The sequence below is a fragment of the Coenobita brevimanus genome, chromosome 103 (genome assembly GCF_032717465.1).
Source record: "Coenobita brevimanus isolate Jiangsu-jjx chromosome 103, ASM3271746v2, whole genome shotgun sequence".
Classification (NCBI taxonomy): Eukaryota; Metazoa; Arthropoda; class Malacostraca; order Decapoda; family Coenobitidae; genus Coenobita; species Coenobita brevimanus.
In genome coordinates this window covers 31190098-31201599 of record NC_137056.1, presented here as the reverse complement: position 1 = coordinate 31201599, position 11502 = coordinate 31190098, and the positions used below count along the sequence as shown (strand labels likewise).

Sequence of the window (11502 nt, the reverse complement as noted above, 5' to 3'; positions counted from 1 at the left end):
ATTTATCCTAATCTAACCTATTTTTTGCTAACCTAACCAAACTTGGTTAGGCTGTGGCTGAGTGGTCAGCATCACTGACTGTGAAGTTGGTGGCCTGTTAGCACCAGGGTTCAAATCCTGGTGCGGGCAGCTGGCGTCACTCAACTGAGGTGGCCATCCATCCTTTATGGGTTGGTAGGTAAATTGAGTTCCTACAGAAGATAACTGTGGTGACCTGGATGATGTAGTGGCCTTGTATCCCAGAATATTGGCTGAAAAACCTGCCACAGGCTCATAGGCCTAAGTTAAAGGGATGAGCACCACAGCTAAGTACCTCATGGTGTCTGCTTCTACCTCAAATTTATCCAAACAATCTAACCCTCCCATATACTGTATAATCATACTTTCCCTGATTATTGATGGATCCTCTTCATATTCAAAAATGCACTTCTGTACATGTTTGCAGTCACCGAATCGTTTCAATTTTTTAGTTTTATTTTAAGAGAGAGAGAGTGTCCAGGTGCTTGAGGGTGCGAAAGTGGATGTATGTGGATTAACTGAACCTAATGATGAGGTGAGAATGTGAGAGAATGGGAGTATGGATAGGGTATATGTGCTGCAGTAGGTGAGAATGAGAGGGCAAAAGGAGTTTGTATTGTGAGTAACAGATGGAAGGAAAATATAAGAGAGTATGGATCAGTTGGCTCAAGAATTGTGAGTAACAGATGGAAGGAAAATATAAGAGAGTGTGGATCAGTTGGCTCAAGGATTGTGTGGATAAGATTGAAAGTTGGACTACAAATGTGGGCAATTGTGTGCGAGTATGCGCCAATGCAAGATCGTGCAAGCAGAGAGAGAGGAGTTCTGGACTAGCGTGGAAAAGTTTGATAGGAATGCGAGAGTGTTTTTTAATGGTGATATGAGTGGTAAAGAAGGGAATGTGAAGGTGGGTGGAGTAGTTGGTGAGTGGGGTGTGACTGCTGAGACAGATAAGAATGACAGTGCTTTAGTGGACATTTTTGCTGGGAGGGGGTTGGTGATAGCCAGTACACACTTCAGAGGCAGACTGATCCATAGGTAGACAGTACATGGTGAGTGTTGAGAAGGGTGGGTGGTGAACTGAATGGACAGAAGACAATGATTGCTTATGTGTGTGTGGATGAAAGGATGCAAAGGTGTGTAATGGATGCAAGAGCATATAGAGGTTGGGGGAGTGGATGTGCTGACCACCACTTGGTGGTGGTGAGAACCAAGGTCCAAGTGAAATGGAGAAATAGAAGAAGGGAAGGACGGGAGGAAATAGTACCGGTATATGCAAGGAGAGTGGAAAGGTTATAAGAGGATGAGAAAATGGCAGAATATATGAGGGAAGTGGAGGAGCTATTAGATAAATATGGATTGGAGCAAATGGGGGACGTGGAAGGTGTGTGCAAGATATTCACAGAAGAAATCTGTGCAGCATGTGAGGTGGTGTGTGGGGTGAAGAGAAAACAAAAGGGGATACAAGGAACTGCATGGTGGAATGAAGAAGTGAGACAGGCTGTGGGACAAAAGAAGAAAGCATATAGAGAGTGGATGAGAAATAGGAGTGTGGAAGAAGTTGAGAGATGGAAGAGAGAGTTATATGCAGAGAGGAAGTGAGAGGTGAAAAGATTAGTAACAGAGAGTAAGAAGAGAGTGGATGAAGAATTTGGAAGGAATTTGAGTGTAAAATGGAAGGAATGTAAGAAAATGTTCTGGAAAGAGGTAAAGAGAATTACATAGGGTGGCTATGAAGTGAGTCGGAGAGTGAAAGATAAAAATGGTACTGGGATATTACTAGTGGAGAAGGGAGAAAAAGTGAGCAGATGGAGAGAACACTTTAAGGAATTGTTGAATATTGAGAATGAAAGTCTATCTATCTATTGCCTTACGCCATAATCCTGTAAGGGGTGGCCATTTGACTTTGAGTTATTTGTTTTACGGGGAGGGGCACCAACCCACTTGTTGACACATAGGGAGCACGTATGGTTTGGTTATATGGTTACCACCCAGCGTTGTAAATGGTTTCTTGGCTTACAGGAAACCATTTGACTTATCACTCCATGTAAAGCCACCTGTAAAGGAAAGAAAATAAGAAGTGACAGGAAAGATGGAAGAAATGGGAAGAGAGAGGGTAATGTGAGTATAAGTGGCTGGGGAATTGCAGGGAGAAGGAGGGATGTGAGAGGAGAGGAAGAAATCATTAGGATGGAAGTTGTGGAAGCAATGAAGAAAGTCAAAATGGGGAAAGCCCCAGGAACTGATGGAGTATGTGGTGAAATGCTGAAGCATGGGGGAGAGATACCGGTAGTTGTAGAATGGATGTGGAAGATGTGCAGATTGGCCTGGAAGGAAGGTAGAGTCCCGGAGGATTGGAAGTCAGGTATAGTTATTCCCTTGTACAAAGGAAATGGGGGAAAAAGAATTGTGTGGTAGTTACAGGGGCAGTTATCTTCTTAGTGTAATAGGAAAAGTGTATGGTAGGATACTTATTGAGAGAGTTAGGGAAATAACAGAGGAATTAGTTGGAGAAGAACAGGGATGTTGTAGGAAGGGAAGAGGTTGTGTAGATCAGATATTCGTTCCTAGATCTTTAGTGGAAAAGTTTCTAGAGAAGAGAAAGAAGTTGTATGTGACCTTCATGGATTTGGAGAAAGCATATGACAGGGTGGATAGACAAGTATTGTGGAAAGTATTAAGAATATATGGAGTAGGTGGGAAGTTGTTGAATGCTGTGAAGAGTACGATATGTATGAGGGTGCTAAGGCTGCAGTGCATGTGGATAGTGAACTGAGTGAATTTTTCTACTTGAAGGTTGGGTTGAAACAGGCATGTGTCATATCTCCATGGTTGTTCAGTCTGTATATTGATGGGGTAATAAAAGTGACACAAGGTAGGGCAGTGGATGTTGGAATGGCCCTAATGAGAGAGGGCAGTGTTTGGAAACTCCCTGTACTGTTGTTTGCAGATGATTCTGTGTTGATAAGTGAAGATGCAAGGGAGCTGCAAGGCTTGGTGAATGAGTTTGGGAGAGTGTGGAAGAAACAGAATCTAAAGGTGAATGAAGGAAAGAGTAAAGTTATGATCTTCGAGAGAAGTGAAGTCAGTGAATGTACAGTGAGGTTGGATGAGGAGGAAATGGAAAATGTGAGTGCATTTAAGTATATATACTGTACTGTACTTGAGTAGTGTGATGAGTAAGGATGGAAATTTGGAGGGTGAAGTGCTTGAAAGGGTACAACAAGGAAGAAGAGGTTGCTGGTTCCTTGATAGCAGTGATAAGAAACAAGGAAGTTAGCATGGATGTGAAAGAGTTACTACATGACAGTATTGTGATACCAGCTCTAATATACGGAAGTGAAGCTTGGACCCTGTTGGAGGGACAGAAGTTAAGAGTGAGAGCAGTGGAAATGAGTTATTTGAGAGGAGCATGTGGAGTCACATGGAAAGAGACTGACAAATGAGGATGTGAAGGAGTGTTGTGATGTGTATGTGATAGGAAGGGTTAGGAGAAACACACTGAGGAGCTTTGGCCATGTTGAGAGGATGGAGAGTGAGAGACTGATGAGGAGAGTGTATGTGAGTGAGGTGGAGGGGAGGGAGGGAGGGGGAGGCCAAGGATGAGATGGAGGGATGGAGTGGAGAGGTATATGAGAGAGGGTTGTGTGACCTGGGAGCAGGGCAGTAAAATAGCGGGGGACGGCGACATGGAGGCAATTTGTTTGTGGCCACCCCGTACGGGATTAAGGCATCTGGCAATAGATAGATAGATAGATCGATAGCTCTTACATCTTGAAGATTCCATTACTGCAGGGGTTCCCAACCTTTATTTACCCATTACCCCATTTTCCACACCTCCCTTCACTCATTACCCCTCATTGCTTATGTTTCCACAATTGCATTTTAGCTGCTTAACATTTTGATGCCTAGATTTTAGTTTGAATGTAGGACTTAATTAAAGGTTAGGCTAAAACCAAGAGAGTTATTGCAAGGAGTAATTTATTTTTATTATTAACACTGATACCAAATAAACATGACTTTAAACATTCATCTCTGAATTTTAGTATAGGTCTGAAAGTCTATCATAACTGGTATGATTTTTAGATTTTTTTTTTTTTTTTGTTACCTCCCCCATTACCCTTCACAAAAGACCAAATTACCCCACTTTGGGGTAATTTACCCCAGGTTGGGAACCCCTGCATTACTGTATTTTTATTTACAGTGTATTTCGTTTAAAAACCTTTGTGGAATCTCGAAAGTGATAAGTTCAAAGGCCATCTTGTAAGAGACAGTTGACTAAGCATATGTGTCAGCAATCATATAAGCAAAAACAACAGTTGTATATCAACCAGTTAGGCTTCTTACGGGATCATAGTGATCATTTAAGTGAAAATGTTATCATATATTGAAAAAAAATTTTGTCATCGTACAAGCAGTTCACTTGCCGGTTCATCACATAACGAGGGTCTGCTGTATAGCCTAAGTTAGAGGGATACTTGTACCTTCAGTACAAGGTCTGTTCAGAAAGTCCCCAACCTTAGGCTCTAAAAATATAAATAGCCAACCTGTTGAGCTGGGAAACTAATCCCCCTTTAGGCCCTTCTGACTTGACACATGTAATCCAGCGTTCTTTCCACTGTCTGAAGCATTTTTCAAAGTCAGTTTTCGGTATCTCCTGCAGGTGCTTCGTTGCATTCGTCAATGATCTATTCTTTTGAATGAACATTGCTCAAGACATGTTGGAGTTTGAAGATCGTGATCCAGACTTTCTGAAGATTTTTATCACTGGAGATGAGACTTGGGTGCATGGGTATGACCCAGAAATCAAAGCACAGTCGTCTTAGTGGAAGCATGGTCACCTCGGCCAAAAAAAGTACAACAGGTCTGCAGCAAGGTGAAATGCGCTCACATATTGACAGTTTATTCGACTGCTGTGTGTTGGGCATTACAGATACACACCAGGTCAGACTGTCAACAAACAGTACTACAGGTGATCCCCACTTTACGAGTGATCATGCATCGAAAGTTCACTTTAACGAAGATCATGTTTTACTACCTTTCACTCACCTAATGAATGCCAAAATATACTTTAATGAATTTATTTCCATGGGCAGTTTTAAACTGAGTGCACTCTCAGTCAGCTGATTCCACCACAGCGAAACTAATACAGAAAACATGCACGATTCACTCCCGCCCTACCATCCAAAACCGTACCTGGTACTGTGCCTCGCTGCCACATGTGCAACATTTATATTGTCATCATGCCACCCAAATGCCCTGCTACAAGCCTCAGCAAACAAGCCGCCAAGTCTGGCAGGAAGAACCTTACTCTTGAGATGAAATTAGACATAATGAGGCACAAGAACGGTGAGAAAACAAACAGCATAGCTCAACACCATGACTTTGTCCCATTGATGGTCTCTACAATTTTTATATCAGCAGAGGCTATCAAGAAGGCAGGGGAAAATACACTGACTCTGCAGACTAAAAGGACCACCTGAGCTTGTGACCCTGCAGTGGAGTCATAAAATACACAAATATTGATTCAGACAGCAAACAAGGGGTTAATATGGGTGGATGGGGGAAAAAATCAGGGTCCTGGAACCACACTTTATTCAGCCCATGTTATAATGGGTTCACACAATGAAATATGACTTAGTGAACATTTTTTTCTGGAATATAACCCATTCGTAAAGTGGGAGCCTTCTGTAGCCCAACATTATCAGTTGTCTTTGTGACGTAGTTCAGCAGTGGAAACCAGACATTTGGAAAGCAACAGGTTGGAAGCTGCATCATGACAATGCCCCTGCCCATTTTTGTCAACTGATTCATGAATTTTTGGCCAAGCTCAACATCCTGCAGGTCCGGCAGGCACCCTACTCACCATACATGGCTCTGTGTGACTTTTGATTATTCCCCAAGCTCAGAACTCAGCTGATGGGTTCCCAATTTAAGGCGAGAGAAGATATGATGACGAATGCGACAAAGAACCTGCAGGAGGTACCGAAAACCAACTCTGAAAAATGTTTAAGGCAGTGGAAGAATGCTGGGCTACATGTGTCAAGTCAGAAGGAGCCTGCTTTGAGGGGGATTAGTGTCCTAGCTCAACAGGTTAGCTGTTTATTTTTTTAGAGCCTAAGGTTGGATACTTTCTGAACAGACCTTGTATGTTGGGAGGACCAAGTTGAAGGATACATGAGAGGCAGAATGGGAGGGGAATGCAGAGATTAGGATGTGAAAAGTGGATGTTTATAGAAGGATAATTGGAAGTCCTTCCTTCATGTGGTCATATCTTGGAGAGAGTTCCTAGATGGAATTATATACAATATGTCAGAACTGGAAATACAGCTAATGCAAGTAGGGTGCATCTATATCACCCTAGTATTTAATTTTAATTCTTGACACATAAATAGTGGCCACCCTGAAAAGTAACATATTGTCCTCTCCCCCCCTCCCCCAAATATGCCATAACCGGATACACATAGCTGAAATAATTAATTCAGTGTTGTTGGTATTGGAAAACTTCCATCCATCCATCATGCAATCCTGTGTTGCCCCATGAGGAGCATAAGAGCCCAGGGCTAGGCTCTGTTTTGAAAAATAACATATTGTAATATACACATTCAAATACATTTCCTGTTTACTAGTGCTGTATAGCATATCAAATGAATTTCACATTTAGATATTGGGGCAGGGACAAAATTCTCCATTTATCCCCTCACCAAAAATATAGGAGGGAAGCTGCCCCTCTTGCCCCTCCCCCCCACTTCTGCTACCCTTATCCTCTCATGGTCAGAACAGTTCTAGTTCTGTACCAGTATTCTGTTCCAGTTAATGCCAGACAATTTTATTCAGCTGAAAGTGATAATAATGGTACCATCAACCATCTCATAGTCAGGACAACTGTAGGATTGTGCTGCACCTAATGCCAGGTGATTTTCTTTAGGTGAGAGTGAATCATTGGCATCTGAAAGAGTTAAAACAATCTCTTTATTGTACTTTGCAGTCTTCTTCGATACCAACATTATGGCACAGTCAAGCCTAAAGCAGTACCTGAGGTCACTGCGATGGACCCCTCTGCCTGTTGGTGTGGGCCTGGCACTCATTTGCTTCCAGCAGTACCGGCACACACGTAAGCGGGAGGCGGCAAAGCTGGGCACTCTGGATCCCTGTGACTGCCTGGCTGATGAGTGGGAGGTGGAGGCATACAAGCTGCTGCCATTGCGATACTTTTCCCGTGCATGGGGTTGGGTTAATGGTGAGTTGCTTTTTTGTATACGGTATACAGTAGCTATTTTAGTAACTCCTAATTGTAAGTTACCTAAAAATTTTTGCTTTTAAGTCCACAGAAAATAACTGAAAGATTGTCTGTTGCATTTCCATTGGCAGCAGTAAAGTTCTGTCTGTCTATCTGTTGCCAGAAGCCTTAATCCCATAAGGGGTGGCCACAAACAAATCACCTCTATGTCACCCTGTTCCCTGCCATTTCACTGCTCTACCCCCAGCACACACACCCCTCTCATATACCTCACCACTGCATCCCTCCATCTCATCCTCGGTCTCACCCTCCCTCTCCCCCCCCCTCCACCTTACTTGCATACGCTCTCCTTGTTAGTCATTCGCTCTCCATCCTCTCCACATCATCGAACCACCTCAGTGTATTTCTCCTAACACTTTGTCACATCCACATCTACGCCACAAAACTCCTTCACTTCCTTTTTGTCAGCTTGTCTCTCCATGCACCACCGCATGTTCCTCTCGAATAACTCATTTCCACTGCTCTCACTCTTGACTTGTGACCTTCCAACAAGGTCCAAGTTTCACTTCCATACATTAGAATTGGTATCACAGTACTATCATGTAGCGACTTTTTTACTTCCATGCTCACTTCCCTGCTCCTTATCACTGCTTTCAAAGAACCAGCAACCTATCTTCCTTGTTGTACCCTTTCAAGCACTTCATCCCCCAAATTTCCCTCCTTAATCATTGCACTTCCCAAGTACCTACTTAAATGCACTCACATTTTCTATTTCCTCATCATCCATCCTCACTGTACATTCAGTGACTTCATTTCTCTCAAAGACCCTAACTTTACTCTTTCCTTCATTCACCTTTAGATTCTGTTTCTTACACACTCTTCTAAACTCATTCACCAAGCTTTGCAATTCCCCTTCGTCTTCACTTAATAATACAGTATCATCTGCAAACAACAGTAAAGGACATTTCCAAACGCTGCCCTCTCTCATTGGGGCCGCTCCAATATCCGCTATTCTGCCATGTATCTCTCTTATAACCCCATTCATATACAGGTTGATCAACCATGGGGACATGACACATTCCCGTTTCAATCCAGCATTCAGTTAGAAAAATTCATTCAGATCACTGTCCACATGTACTGCAGTCTTAGCACCCTCATACATACTCTTCATGGCATTCAACAACTTCCCATTTACTCCACATATTAAGGGTACAACAGGGAAGAAAGGTTGCTGGTTCCTTGAATGCAGTGATAAGAAGCAGGGAAGTGAGCATGGAAGTGAAAAAGTTACTACATGACAGTATTGTGATACCAACTCTAACGTATAGAAGTAAAGCTTGGACGTTGCTGGAAGGACACAAGTCAAGAGTGAGAGCAGTGGAAATGAGTTATTTAAGAGGAGCCTGTGGAGTCACGTGGAGAGACAGGCTGACAAATGAGGATATAAAGGAGCGTTATGGTGTGGATGTGGATGTGATAGGAAGCATTGGGAGGAATACACTGAGGTGGTTTGGCCATGTGGAGAGGATGGAGGGTGAAAGACTGACGAAGAGAGTGTATGTGAGTGAGGTGGAGGGGGGAAGAGGGAGGGGGAGGCCGAGGATGAGATGAAGGGATGGGGTGGAGAGGTATATGAGAGAGGGGGGTGTGAGTTGGGAGCGGGGCAGTGAAATGGCAGGGGACAGGGCGACTTGGAGGCGATTTGTTTGTGGCCACCCCGAACGGGATTGAGGTGTCTGGCAATAGATAGATAGATAGAGATATATATGTATGTATATATATATATATATATATATATATATATATATATATATATATATATATATATATATATATATATATATCTTTTTTTTAATTTTTCGGCCCTCCTTCCCCTAAGCTTCACGACACACATGATTTACTCCCTCACATATATATATATATATATATAAACATATTTTCCCCTCCTTCCCCAAACGTTCCCCCAACACTTGATACAATATTTTCCATGAACACTCGTGGCACATATCACAAACATTTTAGATGAGAATCATAAATTTCAACAATTGTTTTAGAAAGGTATAGTACCTGTCCACTGATGTCCGTGGTTGCCCGGCGTTGCAAGGTACAGTACCTGTCCACTTGTGTCCCTCATTCCTTGGCATTGTTACCTTTCACAGCACACCTGCCACTAAAGTACCACTCACCTACGCTACGCATCTAAACGAACACTCGCGGCACAGTTCACGTATATTTTACGTAAAGTATAATTTATCACTAATTGACAGACCATGGTACAGTACCTGTTCAATGACGTCCCTCATTCCTTGGCATCGTTACCTTTCACAGCACACCTGCCGCTAAAGTACCGCTCACCTATGCTAAGCACCTAAACGAACACTCGCATCCATTACAAATCTTAGCATCCTTTCATCCACACACACATAATCAGTCATTGCCTTCCTTTCATTCAGTTCACCACCCACCCTTCTCATCACTCGCCATGTATACCTGTGGATCATTTTATGCCTGAGGAGAGTATTGGCTATCACGAACCCCCTCCCAGCACAAATGTCCACTAACGCACTGCCATTCTCATTTATCTCAGCAGGCACACCCCACTCACCAACTCTTCCATCCACCTTCACATTCCCAACTTTACCATTCATATCACCAATCAAAAACACTCTCTCATTCCTTCCAAACTTTTCCATGCACACTTTTACATTTGTCCAGAACTCTTCTCTCACTCTTCTAGCACGATCTTGCGTTGGCGCATACACACACACAATCGTCCACATTTGTATTCCAACTTTCAACTTTACCCACACAATCCTTGACCCAACTGATCCATACTGTCTTATGCTCTTCTTCCATGTTTTACTCACAACTATACATACTCCTTCCTTTGCCCTCTCATTCTCACCTACTCCTGCACATATACCCCATCCATACGCCCATTCTCTCACACTTTCTCCTCTCCATTTTGTTTCAGTTATTCCACATACATCCACTTTCGCACCCTCAAGCACCTGGACAATCTCTCTCTCTTTCACCTCATCATTCGCTCCCCTTACATTCCACGTTCCGATAACCATGTCCTTTGTCCAGTCCTTGGTCGTCATCATTTGGTCAGTTCTTGTCCGAGGCTTATTGTTTGTTTTTTTAGTTAATTGTTTTCCGGGGAGGGGCACTAACCCTCCGCCAACCCTTTTAGTCGCCTTTTACGACAAGCAGGGATACTGGGGGAGTATTCATGAAAAAAAACCCTACCTTCAGGGGTCACATATATATATATATAGTAATCCCCCCAATATCCAATGTAATAGAGCCAAAGGCACGTCCGGAAAGTGGTCCTGTCCGGATAGTGTGCCCTAGCCTCCTGGACTTGTACTTATGGACCCTAACTCAGAAAAACACCTATACAACTCCCTCTGGACATGCATTGCACCTATTTAAGACCCAAATCACACCAATAAGGGACATAAAAGACTGAAATAAATGCAAAAGAACCATAAAATGAGGTTTTAGAGGTGAGTTTATACAATATTAAACATTCTGGGTACTTACAACAAGTCCGTGGCTCCTGGACTGGTTTGAACCACCAGTTTGCAGTCCACAGTTAATCCTTTGCACTCTAAATTCTAATTTCTTAACACTACACAACACTGTAAATTCCCGTGTGTTTTAGTGGCGAGGTATTGCAGTTTATTCACTGTTTATTCACAAAAAACGAGCAACTGTGGCTTCCATTGCTATAAGAATCTGCTCTCGATCAGAGTTAGGCTGTGACTATTGATGATGGTGGGGTAACAGAGTTGCCAGATCGCAACGGCCACATTACCAGACTCCTCAATTTTCATTACCATTTTTAACTTTCATTACCAAATTCATAATGCTAGCATCTATTCTTCACTAATTATATACACAAGTGGAAATACATGTAATCACTCTTCTTATAATTAACAGCATGTTGATTATTATCACACCATATAGGCTACCAAATTAATCAGAGAGAGCAAACAATCCACCATCTCCATCCTGTGTATCCTCATACATGTGATAAATCCGTTTGGTGTTGTATTATTCTGATTCATTACCAAACAAATTTTTCAGTACCAAATTGGCCCACATTTGGTAGTGAAAAATACCAAATGGCAACCCTGACAGGGGAGGGGGGGGAAGGAAGGAGTGAAGAGACCATGGTGTAACAGCTGTTCGGTGCCACGCAGCAATTTCAAATTATGGGTGGGAAAAATTTCAGA

At 42.7% G+C, this 11502-nt stretch overlaps 1 protein-coding gene across 1 annotated transcript in view; it reads left to right on the top strand.

The window, feature by feature from the left end:
* Window positions 1-7011: 7011 nt before the first annotated feature.
* Window positions 7012-11502, top strand: part of Pisd (phosphatidylserine decarboxylase) — a 39491-nt gene continuing 35000 nt past the window's right edge. Inside the window, exon 1 of the mRNA XM_080285010.1 lies at window positions 7012-7258. Coding sequence (XP_080141136.1) covers window positions 7027-7258 — 232 coding nt within the window. The 5' untranslated portion in view covers window positions 7012-7026. The remainder of the gene's footprint in view (window positions 7259-11502) is intronic.